This window comes from Balaenoptera ricei, chromosome 1 (assembly GCF_028023285.1).
Source record: "Balaenoptera ricei isolate mBalRic1 chromosome 1, mBalRic1.hap2, whole genome shotgun sequence".
NCBI classification, from domain to species: Eukaryota; Metazoa; Chordata; class Mammalia; order Artiodactyla; family Balaenopteridae; genus Balaenoptera; species Balaenoptera ricei.
Window position 1 is genome coordinate 153,385,716 of NC_082639.1, and position 27,432 is coordinate 153,413,147.

Sequence of the window (27,432 nt, forward strand, 5' to 3'; positions counted from 1 at the left end):
ACAGAGTAATCAGGGAAACCAGAAACATAAATTAGTCTATGCTTTAAATAATGAGTTATTGACTGATACAGTAAGAATGAACCCAACTGCAGGAATACTGAAGCAGAGGCACGGAGAGACCAAGACTTGTTCAAGCTTGTCATCACCATCATTTATTTAGTGCTGAGAATGCATTACATGCTGTTCAGGACCCAAAATGCACACAGGCTCAGTATGTCACATCCACAAGTACAAAACAGAATTCATGGTCACCAGGACTTTGTGGTGAACACAAGACCCCTTTCTTGATCCATTTCTAAAGGAAGGGAAGAACTATGGTAGTCACCTTTCACGACAAGTTAAATAATTATTAACAACAGTAACTGCTTATCTTTAATATACCTTGCACTGCTAGAAGCTGCTCCTCTGTGGTCCAACGGGCATTAATTTTCTGATTTGACTACAAAATTAAAGAGAAGTTTCCTAATGAGGATATGAAGACAGACATTTTTCCAAAGTGCTTATTTTTTTTAAACTTTTCACCAAATCACAGACAAGAGATTACTAAAACTCTGATTTATGAGGATTTCATTTTTATAAGAATTAAAAAATATATTCTGAATTACCTTTTACCAACACAAAAAGATAATGAAAGGGAAATGTACCATTTTGGGAGAATGAACAAGATTCGCACTTATACGCTAGGCAGAGATATCAAAACTGAGAAAATCTATTAATCGCCCATTTTCCAACTACAATGGTCCTATCATACATTGCAGATGTTAATTTTAGCCTAGTTTTAAACATTTAAGAGACTTCGTTTTCTTCAGAGAAGGATCTGTGACTCTAAAGTTTCTTCTCTTCATATTTAGACTATACCTATCCTTACTCCATCAAAAACAGTGTTACATAAATTAACATAAAACTGTAGATCAGGCCTATGCCCTAAAATACTTCTTTAAATTTCTAAAGCAGAGAGTGACCCACTATAAGAATAGATTTTCCCCCCAAGACCTCCTACATTCTTTCCAGTATTTTTGTTTAAAAAATTTCTAAGTTTAAGATTTTTACTATGGCAGCATTACAATATCAATTAAACACCTAACCAAATTTCACTAGTGTATACCCACTGCTGAGTAATCAAGAACCTCTGGCAGTAGATGGAGGGACAGAAATAAGTATGCCAGCCTACAGAGGTTTGCAGTAGAAACTGCCCAGATAAAGTGGCCAATGTAATACACGCACATGCTGGACAAAACAGTAAGAAAGGCTTCCTCTGAGAAGGGGTGTTTAGGTCTTATCTCACTTGTAGTCTTAGCAATAAGTGTTTCCACAGTACACAGCGGTTCTGGGTAACATCAACTTTCTCACCATGAGTGAAGAGGTATAAGCAAGCATTTGGAAGAAAGAATGAAACAAAGATTCAAAAAAAAAATTAGGAGAGAAGAAAGAAAAAAGTAAAAAAAAAACACCTATAGTAAAGGAGGAAAAAACCTAAAACACAAAGCACTGAATTCCAGATGATGAGATTATAAAGGGATAGCAAGGCAGGCCAGGCAAAGCCTGGATAAGCCTCCAGATTAGGATACTGGTGATAAGGTAAAGGAATAACAGTAAACAGGCAAAGAGAAAGAGGGGAAATAGGACATACAGAAGCAGTAGTAAGGGTGAACCAAGGCTTAAAAAGTGAAAAGAAAAAGGAGATGACAGAGGAAAAACTAGCAATTAATCCCCCAAGAGGAGTAACAAGAATGAAGTAGGAGCTAATATTTGAGTTAATACCCAGGCAATCTGTTGCTACCGTGGCTGTGACAGGTAGACAGAAGAGGCCCTTGGTACCCAAGGATAACTGGTACTGGAACCTATTTAAAACAGGTCCAAATATTTCAGAGTAAATGGTTAAAAAATAAAGGGTTGATTGTAACTTGATCTGAAATATGAAACTAAAACTTAGGAAAATTAGTTCATTAAAAAATAGTCACTGATTCCACTTACATGCTTTAATTTTATTTTTTGGCATACGTCTTCTGACTATACAATGGTATAACATTCTCTAGCTTTACAATTTACAACATGAGCGTAGCATATAGGCCATTTTTGTTTTGAAGACTTCAACAAATTTCTCTTAATTCTTTGTAACCCCTCTTAATTATTTGTTACTCAAATTATTCTTTTTTAAAGTGCTTGTCTCAGTCACCATCCTCTTTTTTTCCACTGTTAATTCTGCTAGATACCCGTTTGTCAACAATTTTGCAAGCAATTAAAGTCATTCTCGTGTACTTTCATAGACTTCATGAAGTTTCACAACTTTTGCAAGGCTTACAATTTCATTTTGTATTTGCATTATATTAGCAAGAGAGTAACAGAGAAGGATGTTGCTGTGATGGATGGGAAGGATAACAGCTAGAGTTAATTAGGGAGAATTGGTGAGTAGAGCCTCATTTTATAGGTGCTCAATTCATTAGTGAATATTTTCTTATTTGGCAACTTTTGCTTCTCCATGTATTCCTTAGATTAACGAACATTTGGATACTGAGGATCTCTTGTAATACTACATTGCAAGTTGTTCTTAGGATTAAAGTTAGGATATATGTAGAACATCTAGCACAGTGCCTTAGCAGCAGAAATTGATCAATCGATGTTTGTTAAACCTGAAAGGCATAAACTGGAGGAAAAGGTGTCATTAGTGAAAAGGGAACAAAAGGTGAAAGAGAAATAACAAGCACTATGAAGACTTATTTTCAGTTTACAAGCATATCAGGAGATGGGATGAAGATGAATAACTATTATTAAAATTAAAAAGTACAGAGTATACTGGGGATTCAAAGATGAGAGGGAAAAGTCAAAATGATTAGAATAGGGAAAAAGGGAAGTTGAAGGGACTGGAGTCTGAGATGGGTTTAAGAATAGGAGAAGTTTCTGAAAGGCAAAAATGAGGAGAAGGCATACCATGACAGGGAACAAGAGGATTTTTGCCAGGAAGAAGTGATAAATAAGCCTGGAAGGTTGGTGATACTTAACTAAACCAAAATACGGTAAGGACCACTTTTGGAAGTGCCATAAAAACCAAGGTTGATGAGTTCATACTAGATTTAATAAGCAACTGTGCTGGGCGGGGGGGGGTGGGGGGGTTAAGGAGCAAGGGGAGAAGGGTAGGATTTTGAGCAGAATAAGACTTTGAGCCTAGAAAGCTGGGAGAAGGGTGATGATGTTAAGGATTTAGGATTTGGGAGATGTGGGAAGGCAAGGCTAAGATGAGGAATTTAACCTGGGATACACTGAGAAAAGGTATTAGGCAGGAGGCTAAAATAGAGTCATCGATTCAAACTTTTTTTTTAAGTGTCTGGAAAATGTTTACGAGGGAAAACAATGGAGTCATCTTACTAAAACCAGCCTGTGAATTGTTTTAAGTTTTTTTTTTTTTTCGTCCTAAAATTACTCTTGAAATGTTCTTACAAAGGTAGCCACGGAGATAGGCACAGTCTCTCAAAAAGTCCACATAGCCAATTATTCCTCCAGCATTGGAATGGGCCACTAGTTTCTCAGTTAAATCCCAGATGAAGCCTGTGGCTCAAATTTAGGATAGTACTGAATGAAAAATATAAATACTTATTTAAATACTAGAATATCGTTCAGTTCAAGGAAATGTTCAGGAGGCATATGGAAGCTAAACTGACTGAAGGAATGGTGGATTCACAGTTTCCAGCTCATAACTGCTCACTCTGGGGCATATACTCAATAAATGGAGTTTAGGCAGAATTGCCAGTACTAGTGCATTTGCTATTACTAAACGTATTCTCTCTTTTTTATCTGGCTGATAGCTATGGTTGAATTTATGTCATTTAAAGGTACATATGATATGACTTTAATATAGCAAAGTGATGAGACTGTACATTTCCAAACAGAAGAGAAATGCATTCTGAGGATACAAATTTGGAGAATGTCTTTATTTATGTAGAGAAAGAAAAATTACAGCTGAGAAGGGAAAATAATAGTTATAAAAGAGAACATAACCTCTCAAAAGTTAGAGGAAGAAGGAGGTCATCACTATGTGAAGGGCTCAGAAAAAGGTAAGGGAAATGAGTTAGAGCTGTGGAATTTGGTCATTAGCACAAATATTAATCTTTAAGAAGACGTGTCAGTGGAAAAATGCAGAGAGGGAGTTGAAACTGTATGGAATTTAAAAGTCTATATGTTACAAAATGGAAACAGTGGAAGAAAGGGAACACTATAGGAGAAAGAGAATCAACATTTAAAAAATACATAAGATTCCTTTAAGTTACTGATTTTTATATTTTAGACCCAAGAAACTTTGGTAGAGATTTGTTTAACTTAAGGAAAGGACAACTAGACTATATCTAGGAATCTAAAACTGTGTGGTAGTTATGGTGAGCTGTGAGGTACCACTGAGAATATTCTTTTGCAGCAAACCCCAGTCTGAAATATTGTTGTTTTAAAAATAATAAAATATTAATATAAAACAATCCAGTATATAATAGTAACGATAATAATGTAGAAGGCCCCAAAGAGCCTTCTAGAACAATCTATGACATCCTTAGTGAATTCAACATCTTTACTACATCCTTCCCCTGCTAAACTGTCTTCACATCTTTCCCATTTTTGTCAGTAGTAGATTCATACTACCTCTGACTTGGAAGAGTTAGAAAAGGTCACCGCTACTCAATGTTGAAAATTCCATCCAACATCCATAATGAAAGGATGTCACACACCTATCCATGAAAATACCCACAGACTGGGAAACTTCTAGCTTCAAAAGGCACTCCTTTTTCAGTTTCTTCCTTCCTAGATTCATTAATCTCCTTGCTCCCCACTTACCTCCTCCCACAACAAATCAAAGCATAACCAAACATAACACCGCTCCCCACAACACTCTCACATACTTTCCAGGAGATACAGTATCCTCTACTTTGCAATGTTCTCTAGATTTATCACTTGCTGTCCATTCCTACAACTAATACCTGACACTACCTAGTACCCATTTACCATTTACTTTATCACTCACATGCTTGGTATTTTAGCAGCTCTAAAGTTTCTAGTGTATCTTGTAAAACACTGCCGGGATACCTTTCCCAAAATAAAAAGTTTGCATTACATCCTTCCTAAATTGAAGAAGCTATAGGGCCTTTCCATTTGACTTAATTTAAAAGGAAAACTTCTCTTCCTAGCTTTCACAAAGACTTTTTGTTTTCACAGTGGTCTTGCCCACTGACCTCTATCACAAAGAAGTCCCTGTTAAACTCAACCTTATTAACATCTCTCATACACCCTGTGCATTCATCCTCTGCAACCAAGTTTGCCTTCCCAAGTAGACAATATGCTTCTTGAGAAAACACTGTTTTATACTTCCACTGAATTCTCAATAGTAATTAGCACAATAATGAGCACATAATAAGTGCTCAGGGAATATCCAGTGCTTTTATTTTTCCCCACTGTGTTTATATTTTGAATGCACTGCTCAACACCAAACCATTGTTCACGTTATTCCCTTCACCTGCCCTTTTTGTACGTGCAAAACTCCTACTCATCCTTCAAACTTCAGCTGAAACTTCCCCCTCTAGGAAGTCCTCTCTGATTACCCTAGCTGGAATGAATAATAGCCACTTGTTTTCCTAAGATCTTTACTTATAAATCTATAACTTTAATCAGTTTGTCTTATAATATCTAGACTATAAATTCTTCTTCTAAAAAGTAGATGGAAAAAGTCTATCCTTCCTCCTTTTTAGGTGTCACCTCTTCCCCCCACACACAGTGCCTAATGCAGTGCCTTACATGAAACAGGTGATCATAAATACTTAGGGAAGTGAATGGACTTTCTTCACCAATATTTTCCCTAAATGAGTGAAAATAACAAATACAACCAAATGAATAAGTAAAGCATCTTAGTAACTGTTTATTTCCAGTTGAGTTACATAATTTAGTAGCCTATGGTTTAAAAGGTTAATAAAATTCTTTTATTAGGTATTAGGGAGAAATTTTTTAGGTTAGGTACCAGCTAACCTAAAGGTAAGGGGATAGATTACATGATTTTTCAAGGTCTTTACTATGACTGTTAATCTATGTTTTGAAATATATCTATTCAGGTTGCTCTCCCCTGTAAAGCAATAGGAACAATATGATAAATATAAATATATCCTAGGCATTTTCTAGATGATAAAACATATATACATTTTTCAAGTCATGTGAGTTCAAAATCAACCTCAAAGTAATATACAAACTTCAGTGTATGGATTGTAGTGTGTTAAGATTTTGATTGTTTCATTTATTTTTTTAATATTTTTTAAGATTTTTTTTTTATGTGGACCATTTTTAAAGTCTTTATTGAATTTGTTACAATATTGCTTCTGTTTTATGTTTTTTGGCCACGAGGCATGTGGGATCTTAGCTCCCCGACCAGGGATCGAACTTGCACTCCCTGCATTGGAAGGTGAAGTCTTAACCACTGGACCGCCAGGGAAGTCCCCCAATAACTGCATTTAAATGTGAGAATCTAATATACACTTTTACTATTATATGAAAACTTCCAAAAGTAAGAGGCAGCATGGCATTAATCTAGGACAGCATGGCATTAAACTGGACTCTAAGGATCTGAAATATAGCCAGAGTTTCACTATTTACTAGATGTGTGATCTTGATCACGTCAGTTAATCTCTCTGAGGCCCAACTTCCTCATGTAAAATAACAGTATTTACTTCACCTACTTCTTTGGACTTATGTGATCATCAAAAGAAGCAGCATATAGGAAAGTTATAAATGCTATTGTACTTTCACATCTTGTTTTATATAATGTTAATGAATGAGACTATTCTGCAATTTTCTGGAAAATTTGAGATTAGAATTTTATTTCCTTGAAAATTTGGTAGACTTTTTCTGTAAAGTTGTCTTGGCCTGCTGTTTTCTTCTGAGAAAAAATGTTAATTGTTCCTTCAATTATTTAATGGTTATAAATTATTCAGTTTTCTTTCTTTTTAAGACACTTTTGGTAAGCCATATTTTCCTAGGAATTTCTAAGTTTTGTTTAAGTTTTCAAACTTATTGGCATAAAGTTCTTCAAGATATTCCCATAATGTTTTCAACATCTGCTATACTTTTTAATTTAATTTTTAAATTATAAACTCATAGGCATTTTAAGTTTTTTGCTTTTATGCATTTTATAATGCATAATTAAATATTAAATTAATTCCAATACAAAATTTAATTTTTTGTCGCAATAATATAACATAAAATAGAGCAGTATTCTTTGTATTATACTATCTTTATTTAAATATCACTAGAATATTTGTCAGTTTACCTGGGGGTTTGGAATGAGATATTAGTCTACGTATATTTCATTCTTTTCCATTGCCTGACCTTCTTGAAAGAGACTATTCAAAACAAACAAAAACAACTTCCTTCATAATGATTCTTCCTTTCTGAAAGATTCTAATGAGTAAGATGGCATATGAAGTACTACTCTTCTGCCTCCCCCCATCCCCTCATACATATTTCCTTTGTAGATATTTCAGTCAACCTGTGATTTGGGGGAAAAAAACATCCCATTAAGACCAAGTAGGATTATTTGATTATTACATACATAGAAAAGCAAGTCCAGGATATGAAGCATAACACAGGAGTCTTAAAAAAGAGAGAGAAAAGAGAAAAGACTTTATAATAGAAGCTTCTGTAAAAATATTTGATTGGATTTTATGAGCATTTAAGTACACCCTTAGTCATCACAAATATAAAAAACATATTAAATTTTAGCTGAAGTACAAGTAAGACTTGAGAAAATGGTCAATCTATATCTTGTTTTTAGATTTCATATTTTCCGGGATATGAGTACAAGAATGTAAATCCACCTACTAAAATCCTAATTGGAAACCTGAGCCAAAATCCAAATACACGAAATTAAAGAAAAATTTTGTTAAAACGAGCTCCTTTTCTTGTGATCTTTTCTTCCTGTTACCAATTTAAACAGGTAGGAAAGGGCTTTGAACAAACACTGCTCTAGACCTAAAAATGCCCTGGCTTGTTCATTAATGACCTTCTAGTTTCACATGCACTGGGCCTATTAGTATCACTATTTTCCCTAATTACTTTGCTTGATAGGAAGTGCTAAGGACAGGAACGAAATGATTTAATGTAAATCATTAGCCAAGTCTCAAGAGAGTAACTATCTAAATGACAAAATAGAGACATAATAAATTATCCATATTATAAAACCTTCAAAGTATTAACACGTAACCAAAATAGTAGTTGAACACTGGATAACTCAAAGAACAAGGTTTCACTGTACTTAGCACATGTACTCTTCAATAACATACCTCAGGAGGTTTGAATTCTTCAATTCCACCTTCCATTTTCTGTTTAAGTGCACTGTTTACTTGCTTAGCATTCTGAACCTTCAACAAAATAACCCAAAATATGAATCAGATCATCTACTTAGGTGAATTTTTGAGTATTCAATAAGTGAAAAGGATATATATCATCACCCTGTTAAATTGAAGTTCGTGAGGATAGGACACATCACACTTAGGGTGTGATACAACACTCATTCAAGTAATATACACATCAACTATATACATATCTAACAGACTCATAAATCATAGTGTTTGAATATCTGTAACAATGTCTCTTATAATCCAAGACAACTGGTATATATAGGGATTAAATTCCACCAATATTTCTCACTACCATAATGCTTTGACCAAATAACAATTATTCTAATAAGAATAATAATGATGACAGTGGATAATATTTATTAGGTGTTTATTATGTTAAGCATCATTGTCAGTGCATCATACGTAATAAATCACTTAATTGTCATAACTACTCTGTGAAGTAAGTACAATCAGTTCTGTTATAACCTGACATACGCATTCTCAAAAGCCACTGTACTATGCAAAACTGCACAATAAAAACCACAGGGCTTATGCGGAAAAGGAGCTTGGGACACAACACTTAAAAACTTCATCAGTGACATGTAAGATAGACACCTAAAAAAAATGATAGCATAGTTTTTATACACTCTAAATAGTAAAGAAATTCACAAGTGTTACAATAAAGATGATACTTTACCTTAAACGGTTGCTTACGTAAGTGGGTGTCAAAATAACTGCAATTTGTGAGTCATTGGGAAGTGGTAGAAGAAGGGTTATTTGAAAAAAGATAAAAAGTTTTAACACCAGATGTGGATGTGGATGGCACATAACACACAGTGAATTGAGGTAGCTGGTATACATCTGAAGTGTGTGGGCATGTACTCAGCAAGATGTAGTTCTTCCCTAACAAAAATCACATGTAAGCAAATGCAAAAGTCACATTATGTTCAAACTGTTCCCTAGTATATCAACTGTGTTGGAAAAAAATCATGTTTTCAAAACAAGCATTATAGCAGAACTGACTCTATTTCTATTGTAACAATTTAATGATGAGGAAGGTAAGGTACAGAGAAATTAAGAAACTCCCAAGGCTATAGAAATAGGAGGTAGAACCTGATTTTGAACCATGCCAAGTTTTAAACTACTATTCCACTAGCAATTTTGTTAATCTCTACCTAGAATATTAAGGGTTAGGATTTTTTGTTTGTTCATTTGTTTAGTTTTTTTCTATTCTTGTTTTTCCAGTATGGACAATCTGATATTTACAAAGTGATGTGCAAAATTTTTTTTCACCTAAGATCTTAAAAACAAAGCTAAAATGTATAAATCTAGGTTGGTTCAAATGCGGTTAATTGATCAGCCACGTTAGATAGATATACAGAGATAAAATGTGAAGTCTCAGTTTTTAGGGATTTCATAGATTAGTGGGGAGATAAATAAATATAAAAGTATGATAAGTGCTAAAACACCTCACCTAATCTTGGAGAGAGAAAGAAGAGAGTGTGTTTGCATGTGTTAGCAGGTGTGGATCATGGGGAAGATTAGGGAAAGTTTTCCAGAGGAGATGACACCTAAATTGAGTTTTTTTTTTTTTTTAAACATCTTTATTGGAGTATAATTGCTTTACAATGGTGTGTTAGTTTCTGCTTTATAACAAAGTGAATCAGTTATACATATACATATGTTCCCATATCTCTTCCCTCTTGCATCTCCCTCCCTCCCACCCTCCCTATCCCAACCCTCTAGGTGGTCACAAAGCACCAAGCTGATCTCCCTGTGCTATGCGGCTGCTTCCCACTAGCTATCTATTTTACATTTGGTAGTGTATATATGTCTATGCCACTCTCTCACCCTGTCACATCTTACCCCTCCCCCTCCCCATATCCTCAAGTCCATTCTCTGGTAGGTCTGTGTCTTTATTCCCGTCTTGCCACTAGGTTCTTCATGACCTTTATTTTCCCTTAGATTCCATATATATGTGTTAGCATACTGTATTTGGTTTTAACGGATTAATAACAATGAAGCAGGTAGACAAGATTGTGGGGAAGGAATGTCTTCCAGGCAGAATAGCATTAGAAAGACACGACAGCCCTAAAGCAGCGGCAAGCAGTTAGGCTGGGGCCAGACCAAAGAATTTGAATCTTGCCTAAAGATTGAAGGAAACCTTAAGCAAGGGAGCAACATAACCATATTTCACTTTTATAATGATAATTCCAGTAGTAATCTGGAGAATAGAATGGGGTGAAGAAGATAGAAGTTAATGTAACAATCCGAATGAGAAACGTTGAGGACTTCGATTTAAACAGTAGAAATGAAGGGGTGGCGGTGGCTGTGGTGCACAGAGACGGGTTAAGGAATAACTTGGAAACAAAATTAAGATGTCTTTGTAAACAACTGATTGTGGAGAATTAGGGAGGAGGAGGAATCAAGGATAACTCTTTGGTCACTGGTTTGAGTAACTGAGTGTACGTGGTGCTATTCAACCAGACAGGGAATGCAAAAAGAGGAACAGATAACTAGTGGGCACGGAAGAATTCAGTCTGGACACTGCTTATGAGATGCGTCTGGGATATAAAAGTGGTAGAATTTGCAAATCCAAGAGTGCAAATCTTTACTATGTTACACATCAAACGAATATCCAAGAAAGGAACTTAAAGCTTTAAAAAAGTTCCTTTATAAAAATCAATAGGACTTCCCTCGTGGCACAGTGGTTGAGAATCTGCCTGCCAATGCAGGGGACATGGGTTCGAGCCCTGGTCTGGGAAGATCCCACATGCTGCAGTGCAACTAAGCCCGTGCGCCACAATCACTGAGCCTGCGCTCTAGAGCCCGCAAGCCACAACTACTGAGCCCACATGGCGCATCTACTGAAGCCCGCGCGCCTAGAGCCCATGCTCCGCAACAAGAGAAGCCACCGCAGTGAGAAGCTCGCGCACCACAATGAAGAGTAGCCCCTGCTCGCGGCAACTAGAGAAAGTCTGCGTGCAGCAACGAAGACCCAACACAGCCAAAAATAATAAATAAATTAAAAAAATAAATTAATAAAAAAAATCAATAAAAATAGTCTTAAGTGAGGTAGTAGTGAAGTAGTAGTGTTGAGGATTAAGTATAATTACAGGTGACTGAGTACATTTTATTCCTTCATTACTTAAGAAAATTCTGAGCACTTCAAAAATATCACAGGCAAAGTGTTTCAGAAGTTCTCTAAAGAGAAGGAGTGCTGTGGGTTGGAAGATGGGATTCTTGCACACAAGTATGTTTCGACTAAAGGCAAAGCATTCAATCAAATATATACTTTATATATACTTGAGAGTCCAGGGTCATATAAGTCAAAACAAAGGAATTCTAAGAAGGAAGAAGTGGTTGCCAAAAGAGGTAAGAACCAAGAAGAGGGCATTAGACCTGGCAACTTGTTCATAAACAATCTTAAGATAGCTTTTTCAGTGGCAGAACTGGGATGGGATGTAGGGCAGAAATTAGATTGGGAAGCCTCTGAGAATAAGTGGTAAGAAAGCAGAGTAAGCTAATGTGGTAGATATTTATTCAGGAAGTTTGCTGGAGAAGAAAAGAGAAATATAAAAGCAGTTTGGGTGAGTAACCAGGGCCAAGGGATAGAGAAATCTGAATGTTTGGTATAGAGAAAAACTATCTTGGTCCATACTACCCTGTTGCAAGGTTCTTACATTATATGTGAAGTGGTATAATATTAACTCTAAGGATGCATATTGTAATATCTAAGCAAGGATGACACTGTAAGCTAAGGATGCATATTATAACCCCTAGAGCAACTACTGAAAAAAAAAAATGAAGAGATAGAGCTGAAAAACGTAAATATGACCATGTTATACTTCTTTTAAATCCTTCAGTGGTTTCCTAACTCATGATGAATTTTAAATTTCTTAACATGACCTTCCTATAAATTCCTGTCTCCCTCTGCTGTAACCTGCTAAAGGCAAGTGGAAATTAATGAAGAGCTTTAAGATGAGTCATCTGGATTATACCAGAATTTTAAAAGGATAACACTGATAACAATGTGTAACATAGAGCTGAAGAGAGATGGACAGCAAGGAGAATCAACAAGACAGGGATTGTCAGATAAGAGGTGATAAGGGCCTGAACAAGGGTAGTAGGGATGAGATTAAACATCAGGGGATTGATTTAAAGGAAATTTCAGAGATGAAACTCACATAACTTACCACTTATGTCTGTGTGTGTTGGGGGAGTGATAAAGGCAAGGGATGAGTCAAAGATGATTCAGATGTTTCAACAGACAAGGAACACAGAAAGAAATCTTTTGGGGGTGAGATGAGATGTCTAGCTCGTAGCTGGAAATGTAGCTATAGAGCTTGGGAGAAAAGCCACAGCTTGAGAAGTAGGCTCAGAAGTCACTGGCAAATAGTGTAAGGCTGGTTAATTTAGAGCAAGAAAGTACAGACTTAGAAGAGTACCTAAAACAACAAGAGAAACAAACAAATAAATAAATAAAGGAAAACATGACTGAGAAAGACCGGAGACGTAATAACAACCATTAATTGAGTACATATTATGTGCAAGGCAGTAATGTTTTAAGCACTTACTATATACTATCTTGTTTAATTCCTCCCAAGCAAAATATTATTATCCTCATTTTGAGATGGTAAACTGAAGTTGAGAGAAGTTAAACAAGCTCCTCTATGGTTGCGCAGGAAGTAGACAGTGTAGCTAGGGTTAGAACTTAGGAGCACTGACTCTAAAACCTAACTTAACCACTACCTGATTATGATAATGATACTTTTAAATAATACTGCTGCTACGACTACTGGTGATAATGATGATAATGAAGAGGGCAGCCATTATTCACTGAGCATTCAAAACGTGCCAAACACTGCTGAGCAATCTACATGTATTATCTCAAATAATTCCCAATAACCTGTGAAAGAAGTATGATTATTATGCCCAATTTTACAAATAAAAAATTGAAGCTTATAGAGACTTTATTTCCCAACATCATAAAGCTAACAGGTAGCAATGCTGGGATTCAAATCTAGAAAGACAGAGGTGTCTTATAACTTGAAAACAAGGTAAATAAAAAAACAAAACTTATGTAAATAGGTGGCTGAGAAAATCTGCAAAAATACTTGAGTTTACTGAGATAAAAGTATATAAGCAAAATAGATAGAATCATCAAAAAATATGATTTTTATAAAATACCTGACGTTTTAAAGAGATCAACTCCATGTCCAGTTGCCTCAGGATGGTGTTGGCTGCATTGGGGCTACAGGAAACAGCTACCACATCTTCCTGGGTTAAATACATGCCCTTAGGTGGACGGCACTTAGAACGCTGAGAATGATGGCGGTGTTGTAAACTCTGATATTCTCTCCTCCCAAGTCCAATCTTGCTTGTTTGGACAGGTTGGTCAGTATTACCCTGGAAGAATAAAGACAGAATAATAGGTCATTTGGTTTTTACAAATGTATAAACTGAAAACAGTCTATTACTAGTAGAAGTATCTGTTACACTAAGTACACCTACAAAATGCTTCTAACCAATTATATTACATACGAGTCCAAATGCACACACACACAGCAACTCATCAATTAGGGGGAAATGCGCATATAACATAATGTATCTTTGATTAATCCACTCAATAAAATGTTTGGTTTCTATGCCCAGAGGACTATGAACAAATGAAAAAATAAGGTGGACTCTAAACTATTTCTGTTTGCTTCAAGATTTCAAGATGGGATATATTTTCCCTCAGCAATAAAGGGAGGAGGGGGAAGCTATAACTTATTAAGTGCAAAGTTTTAAAGAAAGTAAAAAAAGGGGCAAATTAGGAATCATGACAAGTGGCAAATTAGACAACTGGTAAAAAAGAGATAACATTTCATTCTCACTTTAGAGTTGTTGAAAGAGAACTATACCTTGTAAAAATTAAAAAGGGCACAGGATTATTTTAATCCTAACAACATTTCTAAACTACAAGTCTATTTATCTGCGAATAAAATAAAGTTCAAATTTGCATTTTGGAAGAGGTTAGAAAAGTTCTAACAATGATCACCATGAACTCTTAAGGAGGATTTCATTATTACTTGCAATATTCTTAAACTGTGATGTAAAAATACAATGTTATTCTGTGCTTCTGAGACAGGAATCCATTAGAAACTTGTGTCCATTAGGCTGAAGGCTATTTCACTGAAGAGACTTAATAATCCAATTCTTTAGAAAAGAAACTCCAAGAAAAGTCACAAAATAATTGTATAGTGAAGTATAATCCACTTTGTTGCTTAAAACTCAACTCAAAGCAACACATGGCAGATTTGATTTTCAGGGAGACTCCTCCCAGTATAGCACTTCTAAAATTGCTAGATCAAGTATTTTTTTTTTAAATAAATCTATTTATTTTTGGCTGCATTGGGTTTTCGTTGCTGCGTGCGGGCTTTCTGTAGTTACGGTGAGCAGGGGCTACTCTTTGTTGCAGTGCGTGGGCTTCTCATTGTGGTGGCTTCTCTTGTTACGGAGCACGGGCTCTAGGCACGAGGGCTTCAGTAGTTGTGGTGCATGGGCTCAGTACTTATGGCTCATGGGCTCTAGAGCGCAGGCTCAGCAGTTGTGGTGCATGGGCTTAGTTGCTCTGTGGCATGTGGGATCTTCCTGGACCAGGGCTCGAACCCGTGTCCCATGCATTGGCAGATGGATATTTAACCACTGTGCTACCAGGGAAGTCCCTAGATCAAATATATTTTTTAAATCTTTTAAATTCATTTCTGAGCTGGCAGAGAGGTAAGGAAATCCCTCAGAGACCAGAAATGATGAGAGGGCAGGAACCCAGAGGGATAAGCAAGGATGCAGGAGCTGACATTTGCCTAGGCTTCAATGGACAACAGGTGCCGGGCACAGAAGTTAAAGCCAGAACTCTGGAAGGGGACTCTATCATTGTGCAAAGTAGGAAAAGTGCTCCTGCCCTGCAGAGGGAGAGGATGATTAAAGAAAGTCATGCCTACTTCATCTTTGGCCGAAAGGAAAGGAAAGAAACCAAAAAGTCTTCCCTAAGAATCCCTAACCACAGGCCTATATTCAGGCAGGTTTGGGGCCTACATTTATAGGAACTGTCTGGCCTGAAAAACCCCAAATCGAAAATTTACTTTGAAGTGCCTCAGGTTGGTAGGGCCTTCAGACAGTTAGCAGAAGTAAAGGCAAACTATCCTCAGAAGAATGCACTGTAAAACCAGGTCTCAAAAATTTTCAACAAATATGTTCCAAGGAAAATGAGCTCACAACCACAAACTGCCAAACAAGCCTCATGAGTGAAACACAGCAGAAAGCAAACAATAGAATTATATCTGCAGGGCTTCCCTGGTGGCGCAGTGGTTGAGAATCTGCCTGCCAATGCAGGGGACACGGGTTCGAGCCCTGGTCTGGGAAGATCCCACATGCCGCGGAGCGACTAGGCCCATGAGCCACAATTGCTGAGCCTGTGCGTCTGGAGCCTGTGCTCCGCAACAAGAGAGGCCGCAATAATGAGAGGCCCGCGCACCGCGATGAAGAGTGGCCCCCACTTGCCGCAACTAGAGAAAGCCCTCGCACATAAACGAAGACCCAACACAGCCATAAATAAATAAATAAATTTTTTAAAAAAAGAATTATATCTGCAAAGATGACAAATATTACAATAAAGAGAATACAATAAATGTGTTATATGTGTATAAAGAAATAAAAGAACTGAAAATATGGAATATTCTTATAAGAAATGAGTCTATCAAAACTGACCAAGCAGATATGCAAAAGAACCAAATACAACACTTAGAAATAAAAAATATTATAAATAAGCTTACAAACTCAATGGATGGGTTACTTAGCCCATCAGACAGAGCTCAAAAGAAAATTAGTGACTTCAAATGCACATATGAGAAAAATGCCCAAAACATAGTACAGAAGTATGGAAAGACAAAAGGATGGAAAATATGAGTGGTTAAGAGACATGTGAAAAGTCCATTACATTTCTAAAAGAATTCCCAAAAGAAAGAATAGAGAGAATGAGGGAGAATCTATATTCAAAGAGACAACAAATGAGAATTTTACAGAACTGAAGACAGGATTCAGAAAGTACAAATGAATCCGAAGCAAGTTTAAAAAAAGAAATCCATACCCAGATACATTAAAATGAAACTACAGAACACTAAAGACAAAGAAGAGATCATAAAAGCAGACAAAGAGAAAAGCTAAATTACCTCCAAAGGAGTGGTAACTAGCCTGACAGCAGACTTCTCTAAAGCAATGACAGAAATCAGAAAGCAGTAGAATAATATCTTCAAAGAATATCCGTCAACCTAGGAGTCTAACCCCAGCAAAATTAAGTGTTCAAGAACAAGGAAGGACATTTTGGACGTTCCAAAACTGACTGTGTTTATAATCAATAGACTCTCACTAAATTAACCTGTAAAAGACACACTTAAGAAAAAAGAAAAATTATTTTCAAAGAAAGTTCTAAGATTCAAGAAAGAATGGTGAGCAAAATTAATTTTAAGCATGTGGGTAAATCTAAACTAACCCCGACTATGTGTTTAATATGAGATACTTCAAAAAATAAGATGTAACTAAAACTTGGCAAAAATAGCATATAAATCAAGAGGATAGTGGTTGAAGTCAAAGCAGCCTAAGGGTCTTATATTAATCAGAATCCCATTAAAAACACCAATATTAGGCTTTAAGTTAAATATGCAGGATAAAATTTCCAGAATACACAGTAAGAATAGAAATATAGAACCATTCCAAACTAGTAGACAGTTAAAAAAAAAAAAAATCAAACAAGAGATGGATTCTTAATCCAAAAAGAAGGCCATAAAGGAGGGGAAAGAAAACCAGAAAAAGCAAGTCAAATAGAAGGTAAAAATAAGAAAGAACAAAAATACAAATATCAATGATCATGACTGGTATATAGGAGCTAAACTCTGTAGATAAAATATAAAATCCAACCTATATGCTCCTGTAAGACACATACTTAAAATGTGAGGACATAGAAATGTTGAAAGTAAGTAATAAAGATATACCAGGCAAACACTTAACAAAAGAAAGGTGATAGAGTTATATCAGACAAAATAATCTTGAAAAGTAGAAGACATCAAAAGAGATGAAAGGGTCATTACATATTGATAAAAGGTTCAATTCAACAAGATAAAACAATTTCTATGCACCTAATAATAACAGCTTCAAAATATAAAAAGTATTATTTCTCAATAATCCATCAGATAAGCACATAAACACCAACAAAAACAACCATAGCAAGTAGGCAAGCAGTAACAGAATATTGATTTCAAGCATATAACTGACAAACTTCAATTAAGACACATAAAAAACCTGTAACCAATAATTAGAGTATGTATTACTCTCAAGCACACAGGGAAAAACATTTATGAAAATTTGACATTCTAGACTTGGAGGTTTTAAAACATATCCTCAAATTCCTCAACATTCCAACCACTGAGAAGTGGGACTCTCTCCCATTCTCCTTGATTCTGGACCAACTTTAGTAACTCACTTATAACCAACAGAATGCAGTAAATTTGGGGATGATTACTTTGGAGGAAACCAGCCATGGTCAGAAACCAAATTACTAAGGGACCACCAGGCTAGAGAGGAATGCTAGCTAACAGCTAGTATATCAACTACCAGTCATGTGAGCAAGTCAAAAACCTTTAATAACATCCTACTTGATGTTGAAACATAAAAATCATTCTCTCTAAAGTCAGGAATAAGATAAAAATATTTGCTATCATAACTTCATTCAACATTATACTGGTGATTCTAACCAGTTCAGTAAGGGAAGAAATAAAAGGTATTATAAGGACTGAAAAGAAATAAAACTGCTATTATTTTCAGATAATATAAACCTCTATATAGGAAATGCAAACTAATCTATAAACAATTAAAGATTTCATTTCTCTCCAGTTTATATGTAGATTCAACGGAACATCAAGTAGCACTTTCTTACTTTGAAGTTTGAGAGCAAAAGTCCAAAAATAGCCAAGGACTTTCACTTTTAGAAGCACTACCAAGTAATGGGACTCATCCTAGCAGCTATCAAGACTTATTATAAAGTTATAGTAATTAAGACATTGTGTGACTGACAAGGGATATATAACTGACAAGAGAAGCAGACGAGAGAGCCATACATATAGAGAAACCTCATCTATGATGAAGCTGACATGGCAGACCAGTTGAAAGAAATGAACTCACTTCCATATTAGAAAACAAATAAATAAAAACGGGTCTCTATCTCACAACATAAACAAAACCTAATTACTGAAAGATCAAGGACTTAACTGTAAAAAACAAAACTTTAAAATTTAAAGAAAAAAATATAGAAGAATATTGAAGTTTGAATATTTACATGCTTTTGATGAAATAGCTGTTCATCAAAGCATGTAAAGAGAGTAAAAAAAGATAAACTAGGAACTGCTAAACGATCTCTGCAACATATTTAACCAAAGAATTAGTATCCAGAATATATAAGGAATTCATTAAGAAAAAAAAATTTTATACATTGTCTTTAAGAAAAGACAAAACCAAACCAATAGATAAAAAACAAACACAAATAAGCATTAAAAAAAGACACAATAATGGACAACAAACAGATGGAAAAATAATCAGCCTTATTAGTAATCTCATGAACGAATTGAGAACACAATGAGATACCATTTCAGGTTATCAGATTTCTAACAGCTTGAAAGTCTTACCACATAAAGTATTGGCAAGGAAATGGATAATGAGTACTCTCATAGCTCAACAGAAGTACATCAAATGTAGAAAATGATTTGCCATTACCTAGGAAAGTTAAACACGGTTACACCCTAAAATAGCGTAATTCCACTCCAAACAATCCTAGGGTATTATTACTCACTAAGTCACTGCTGGCATTTTGGTGGAACAATCTGTGCTGTGCATTTGAGGAGAGCTGGCATCCCTTTCCCATTATATGCCAGTGGTGCCCATCAACCAAAAACACGTCCATAATTTTTAAGTGCCCTTTATGTGGGTAATACTAAACCTAGCTGAGAACCACTGTCCCAAAGGAACTCTTATATATATGTATCCAGGATATGTTCTTATCAGTATTGTTCATAATAATAAAAAGCTAGAAATGATGTCCATTAATTAGAGAGTGGATAAGTTGTGGCATATGCATACAACGGAAAACTATAATACAGCAATGAAAATGAACTGCAAAAACATGTTGGACAGCAACAAAAAAATGCAGGTAGCTGAACACATACTATATGATTCCATTTAAGTCAAGTCTGAAATGTACAAAACTAAATGTGAGTTGCTCAGAGATACATAACTTTGTGATAAAACTATAAAAAAGGGAGTGAATAATTGATAAATTTCAGGATAGAAGTTCCCACTGGAAAGAAGGGAGGGGTGCAATAAAGAAAACATACACAAAAGACTTCCGTTTCTTGAGCTCAGTCATGGACACGCTGGCGTTTGTTTTATTATTATTCTTTAAATTGTACAGTCTATGGTATGTATAGTTCATAATTTTTAAAAGTCAAAAATAAAAACCTTTCCATATAATGTGTCAACAACATGCAGAAGCAGCTATAAAGATGTGTGTTAAAGGCAATGATATAGTATCATTCCCTGCGTGGTGTCCCTATCATCTGTGAAAGAACAGAGAAATGAATGAAGCTGCTGACAAACAGTGCCAGTCTCGCACCACAACCTTGCAGTATGTTTTTAACACTTTTTAACTTTTACTCCCCTCACTATATTTGCTAACAGGATGAGATCACAGGCAAACAAAAGACCATATGTGTAAGTACCATCTCTCATAGTTGGAAAAAACAGTATTCCACATACATACATTTCCTACATAACTAAACCCAAATCCCTAATCTCTCATATTTGTACAGTAATTAAGAATTCATAACATATATTCTCATCTGTGAAAATTAATTTGACTGAAAGCCTACTATCAACCAGGCCCTGTAGTTAAGACACAATTCTTGCTCTTTAAGAGCTTACCACCCAGGGATAGGTAGGCAGGTGAGGGGAAACCAGATGTAAACAAGTACCACTTAGCTCAATGAGTACTGCAATGGATTTAAAGAAAACTAAGGAGGTGGTCAATTCAACATAAGGCACAGGAGAGTTCATAGACAAGCTACATGTTGCAGAGTTATGAGGAATTTGCCTGGCAGATTTGAGAAGAAAGGGAATTCTAGAAAAAAAATGGACCAACAAAGAACAAAAGCTGGGAGAACTAAAACACTTACCTGAAACTCTCTTAGTAATGCGAAATAAGTGGGGTGGGGCAGGGAATGCCTAACTAGAAAGACTGTTTTATCCTATGGACAAAGCCATGGAAGGGTTGCAAACAGTAAATTTGGTTTTAAAAAGATTGCTTTGGCAGCAGGGTGAAGAATGGACTTGGAAGGTGTGGTGCAGAGTCTGGAGGCATGGAGATAAGGTAAATTAAGATAGAAAATGTCAGTAATTCAGGGAAGAGATGAGAACCTAAAAATAAGGCAGTCACCTAGAAGACCAAAGAGAGAAGAACAAAATTTACAGTTATTTGAGAGAGAGAATTAAAAATGGTAATGACAAAATGAACAGAGTAATTGAGAAAAAGAAGTCAGTAAAACTGAGACACAATGGTTAAAAAGGCATACAGGAATCATAGAATGGTGTTACAAAACTCAGAAAGAGATTTTCAGAAGAAGGGAGGGGTCAATAACTTGAAATAATACAGGAAGCACAAGGAGAGTACACTGAGAAACCAGTCCCTGGATGTGGCAGTTAGAAGGTCACTGCTGACCTATCAGCAGTTTCAGTGAAGTAAAGGGACAGAAGTCTGACTGAAGCAAACTCAAGAGTGAAGTAATGCTAAGGAGGATAATTCTTTCTAGACTGGTTGAGAGATAGTCATGCTTTTAAATGAAAGACTGGAGCTTACTTCTGGGCTGCAATGAAAAGGTTGAAAGTATGGCAAACAGAAGGTCCTAGAGGCAATATGAAGGGATAAGATAGGTCAAACAAGCAGTGAAATTATACAGAACAAGGGGAGGGACCTATCTTACTGTGAGAGAGAGCCATTCAGCTCAGACTGTTCATTCAGTAATTTCATGTTACTGGATTTGTGACATTTAAAAAATCTGATCCTATCAAGTACCAGCAAGGAAGTGCACAATGAGTACTATGTAAAGTGCTAGGGGATACCAGGTGTTCCAGTGTTACTGAGGCCCTGACTTCAAAGAGTTCACAGCTTAGTGGGCAAAATACAATAATTTTAATATAACATCCTAAGTGTAAATATACTCAGATAAAAAGGGTAGTATGGCAGCACAGAGTTAGGGGAAGGGCTGGAATTTAAGGGCGTTCCTGCTTGATATTTTCTCCATGGAGGAGAAAGTGAAGTTATCTGCTAAGTTTTTTGAGGGGAGTGGAGAGGTGGTAGGTGATGTGTAGAAAAGGATGAATGTTCAAATAGTTGCTTACATAATAAATTTTATTCAACATTTATTACGTACTGGGTACTGTAATAAGTGCTTTTATACGTATTACCTCTTTGATTGTCAGAACAAACCTTTTAATTTTACCAATGGAAAAAACTGAAAATTACAGGTTAAAAACTGAGAGGTAATAAGGGCTACACTGAGATTGGAAACTATTTTTTGTAAGTAGCAACAATGTACATGATCGTGCAATTTTCTCCTGCTACACCAGACCAAGAATAGCAACTGATCCAGCATTGTGGGTTTATAGGGTTAGAGAAAGAATAGCAGAAGGGTGAGAGAAATGGGGAGTCAAAGATACTGGGAAGAGAGCAACTTAAGTAATTGGTCATTTGGTCTACGGTTTAGGGAAAAAAGGAGACTTGGAAAAGAAATGAAGGAATCAAGGAATTTGAGAACATTTAGCAGTAGTAAGAAAATCAGTAAAATATCAAGTTAAGAGTAGGATTTATTAAATTTCATTGATGAAAGATGACAAGGGCCAGAATGGGCCATGGCACTGAGTTCCTTAAGAGGAGGAATGGGAGTCATTAAATTGGCTGAAGTCAGATTCTCCAATTTTCAATGTTATTTTCACTATTCCACAGCTGCCAATACATCACAAGCCTTTACCCGTCAACATTTGGTCTATTTTTTTTACAATTATGTAATTCCTTGCCTTAATAAATGAGCATGCATATCAATTTAAAACTTTTCTTTTTAATGATTTTAAGTCATCATTATTATCATTAAATTGAGGAATATGAGTGCTCTTCTAGTTGGGGATTCTTCCATCTCTTCCTTTGATGCAGCTTTCGATTTTCACTGCTATCAGTATACCTGGTACTAATTAATAATTTGTTATAACATGGAATAAACTAAATGTTTTCCAAGAATATTCTACACCTAATATTGTATTACCTGAGGGTGGTTCTACTTCTTTTCTATGGATTAAAGAATAGGCATCATGGGGAGTTCCCTGGTGGCTTGGTGGTTAGGATTCCGGGTTTTCACTGCTGTGGCCTGAGTTCAATCCCTTGCCAGGAAAGTGAGATACCATAAGCTACTTGGGGCAGCCAGAAATAAAAAATAAAAAAAATATAAAAAAAAAAGGGCTTCCCTGGTGGCGCAGTGGTTGAGAATCTGCCTGCCAATGCAGGGGACACGGGTTCGAGCCCTGGTCTGGGAGGATCCCACATGCCGCAGAGCAACTGGGCCCGTGAGCCACAACTACTGAGCCTGTGCGTCTGGAGCCTGTGCTCCGCAACAAGAGAGGCCGCGATAGTGAAAGGCCCGCGCACCGCGATGAAGAGTGGCCCCCGCTTGCCGCAACTAGAGAAAGCCCTCGCACAGAAACGAAGACCCAACACAGCCAAAAATAAATAAATAAATACATAAATTAATTAAAAAAAAAAAAAAAAAAAAAAAAAAAAGAATAGGCATGGGGACTTCCCCGGTGGCACAGTGGTTAAGAATCCGTCTGCCAATGCAGGGGACATGGGTTCGAGCCCTGGTCCGGGAAGATCCCACAAGCCACGGAGCAACTAAGCCCGTGCACCACAACTATTGAGCCTGTGCTCTACAGCCCTCGAGCCACAACTACTGAAGCCCGTGAGCCTAGAGCCCGTGCTCTGCAACAAGAGAAGCCACTGCGATGAGAAGCCCGCACACAGCAATGAAGAGGAGCCCCTGCTCGCCGCAACTTGAGAAAGCCTGAGCGCAGCAACAAAGACCCAATGCAGCCATAAATAAATAAATAAATAAATAAATTTATTAAAAAAAAAAAAAAGAATAGGCAGCGTGGCAGGGCTTTCATGCTTCGGAGTGGATGAGATAACCCCAAAATTACTTAAATCACTGGCTAATTGGAGTTCTAGATGCTACCGTTTTTCCAAAAACCTCCAATTAACATTGAAATTTACTACCTTTTAACCCATTATATAAAAATGTTTTTCTTAATATGAAGTACTATTCGTTTTTTGGAGTGGATTTGTAGAACAATTATAAGCACCCTAATGATTATCATTACCTCTTTCTTGGCTTCTTTTTTGGGATCATAATCACTATCGTTTCCATCCATTGGGTGTGTTTCTTCCACATCATCATCACTGAAAAAAACCAAAGATTAATAAACTTAATTCACTTCCTTTTATTCTATTCCAGTGCTCTCATCAAACTGCAATATACCTGGCTAATAATTTTACTAAATATTCCCCAGGAGGTGTCCTTGGGAAGACGAGCTTTTATAGTTTAGATTTCTGTAGTGTTTAGAAACATTTACCCTTTTAAGTATATAGAATCATTTAAGCAAACATTTCTAGCTAAAAAACAGAGACCCAATAGGAAAGATATTTAGAAAGAAATATCATTTGGGAAAAAGAACACATTTATTAATTTGATATAATACTTATTTTCCAACTGGAGAACTGAAATAATAAGTATTATATCAAATTAATAAATGTGTTCCAAGTGGAGAACTGAAAAAAGGATCTTTTATACTACTAGAAAGATACAGCTACAATAATGCGGACCTCAGTTACTCAGATAACTGTGGAAAGACCACCTTCCAGAGAATATATTTCTTAATATATTCTAAATATATGTATTGAATACATCAGTACTGAAAGGAAGCATTTGTGATTAGTTAAATACAACGCACATATAACTCAGTTGCAAGGTTTGCTGGCTATGATTAACAGTTAAAGAGTTGAAGAGAGTTCTTACTATTAAGATTTCTGATTATTCAGTTCTTCTCATCAGAGCAGAAACATGAATGTAAGGATAAGAAGCATTTACACTGTATTGTGATAATTGTTCTGCCTTAGGAAATACAAGCAATACCTGTAACTACATAAGGGCATTCAACCCACCTGTCACCCTGATTATGTCTATTGGCTAGTTTACGAGCCTGGCGATCCATCAAGCTTGTCCTAGATCGAGTTTTTTTCCAGGAATAGTAATATTTCACAAGGCTAGCAATTGTCTTATCTGGAAGCTTGAAAAAAAAATCATGTTAATATCAAGCAAGTTTACTCATAAACTCTGATTAACAGAATGAATAATATTTCTATTATTCTTTGATACTTAGCAAACAAAAGCATAGACAAAAAATATTTTCCCAGGTACCTTTATGAATTATAGAGCTAAAAAATGCAGCTATAGTCATAGCACCCCACCATACCTATGTCACTCACATTTCTAAATAAATATTCCTATTTATTCTGAGCAGGGAAAGGAGAGATAAAATTAAAATGATAAATGATGCAAACAGACTTAAGCTACAAAATAAAGTCTTGGGTATTAAAATGACTAATGATCATGTACTGCTTTGTCATACTGGCAAACAATGACACACACTCCCAATTAAAAATGCTCTCTTTGATTATGGAAGACACTTAGATATATCTGCAACCATTATCTAATTTCCATTTTAGATATATCTGCAACCATTATCTAATTTCCATTCATTCAAGTTAAAAGAGTTTAATGTAGCAACTTCTCAGATTTATATTATTTTGACACAATACTAGAAATTTAACAACTAGAAATAGCTTTTCTTTAAAAAAAAAAAAGCAACAGCACCTGAACAATGTTGAAATAATACAGAATTTCTAAAAATTGGTTTTCATATCCAAAGGAATATAAATTTGAAAATAAAATCCGAATGTTGGAAAAATGAAACATTTAAAAATAAAATTGAAATTATGATTTTTTTCTGAAATGACAAACGTATTTAATAACTCTATTAAACGTATACTTAAGTCATAATAAATGTTAATTTATTACAATGAAATGGCACATAATGATCATGCATTAGAATAGTAGAAAATAAAACTGTATGTAAATATACTTATTTCAAAATGTTTTTAAAAATTGAAATTAGATTGGAAAACTTTTTTGTATTTAATAATTAGGAAGTGTTTAACAATAGAATAAGTTTATCACTCAGGTATGAATCACAGTAAGAGCAAAATTACCATACCATTTGCTGAATCCTGTGAAAGCTCTTCCCATGAAAACTAAAGGCTTGTTCAAATAGGACTTTATCTTCCACTGTCCACTCATCCGGAAAGGGAGTGAAATTAGGGAGATCAGCAAGGGACTTCTCAATGTTATGTTTATGCCAGAACAACATGCCAAGTGCCTTTGAAGAGAAATCATTCCCCTTTGGTTTTAATGGACTTATGTTCCATCACACTTAAGAGAGTTAAACACAAATTAGGTTAAAATCTTAAGCCTATGACTTCAACTGAAGATACACTCACAGTTTGGGGCTTTTAATCAGGGGTGCCCAGGTAGCAGACCTCATTTATTTATTTCTTTTAATCAGGGCCTCAGAACAGTAAATGTTCTTACATACCATATTTGCTGTAGAATCTAGAAAAAGTGAGCTGAGGAGAGTGGCTATAATTACTAAAGCAGGTTTGTAGGCTCATATGAAGACTTTCACTCACATTTATTCATTTGTCAATGTGTATTGAAAAATATGTTAAAAGGAAAAATAACCTGTAAGTCAATACTTAAATGAGACTATCAATTATAACACAAAACTAGAAGTGCTCAGTCAAGACTCAGTGGAGAAATATTTATGTTTTAACCTGTTAGAAGTGTATCATGGGCTAAATACTTCTAAGAAGTAAGAGTACCTCAACTGCAACTTTAACAATATTTTACCACATATATCATATATTTTTTAATGTTCTTTATTATCATAATATACACAAAGAATTATTATGAGGCATATTAATAACTTCAATGACTTTATTACTAAATCATAGGAAAGCCTGAAATGGATAATTTCTAACAATTCAACAACTTTCCCTTCTGTTGTAAGTAAGCGGTAGGCCTTTATCTTTACTGTAAGGTACAGAGTATCATTTAGGGGATAAAGATTTATTTTTTAAGAAGAGATACAGCAGCTTTTTAAATAGTGAGTTTTTAATTTCTGTACTTTGGTAATACTCCTTGAAAATGAACATGAGAATGAACACATGTATAGTCACATTTTGAAGGATTAACCTTCTCAAACAAATATTAAAAAGAAAGCCAAGGCTTAAAAACAAAATACGTAATCAAAGTCTGCAAAATCCACAGAATAGTTAACTACATTTAGATAAATATCTCAGTTTCACTGAAATGACTTTCTATTATTTAATCATGTTACTAACTATAAAGTTAGCTCTTAATAATCCAGGTTACAGAAAATTCACTTACTTTATATTAATTCTGATAAAGGTTGATTTTGTACTTAGTCGAAATGAAATTTAAGAATTTCTATTTCACTTTCACTTTTCCATGTTCTCCATTCCCTTATTACTAGGGATAATGAACCATATGCCATATATATCTCCTTTTAAAGTTATCTAATCTTTTTTTTAAAGCCCTTTGTGAATTATTTCCTTCAAAATCTAAAAATCTTAAGTATTTCTTTAAATAAAAAGTTTAACTTTTAGGTCTTTTAGGTTAAAAAGTCAAAGGGAATTACCTCTACTTAAAAAAATGTTCCCTTTTTCTTGAGCATCTCTAGAGTAATCCTGAAGGCTTTCAGATACTTTAAGAACTCAAAACAGATAAGAAACAGAGGTATCGAGAGAAAA

The 27,432-nt window shown here is 35.5% G+C and overlaps 1 protein-coding gene across 6 annotated transcripts in view; it reads right to left on the reverse strand.

Annotated features, from left to right (window-relative positions):
• The window catches only part of RCOR3 (REST corepressor 3), a 50,438-nt gene that overhangs the window by 11,442 nt on the left and 11,564 nt on the right, over nt 1-27,432 (reverse strand). For all 6 annotated transcript variants that reach the window (XR_009505721.1, XM_059938643.1, XM_059938652.1 and 3 more), the window contains 6 exons: nt 25,818-25,979; nt 24,706-24,830; nt 23,865-23,943; nt 13,548-13,766; nt 8,301-8,378; nt 382-439 (listed from right to left, as the gene is read on the reverse strand). Coding sequence is in view for 5 of the 6 variants with exons in the window: in XM_059938643.1 (XP_059794626.1) it covers nt 382-439; nt 8,301-8,378; nt 13,548-13,766; nt 23,865-23,943; nt 24,706-24,830; nt 25,818-25,979 (721 nt within the window). In the remaining variant the exon portion in view is untranslated. The remainder of the gene's footprint in view (nt 1-381; nt 440-8,300; nt 8,379-13,547; nt 13,767-23,864; nt 23,944-24,705; nt 24,831-25,817; nt 25,980-27,432) is intronic.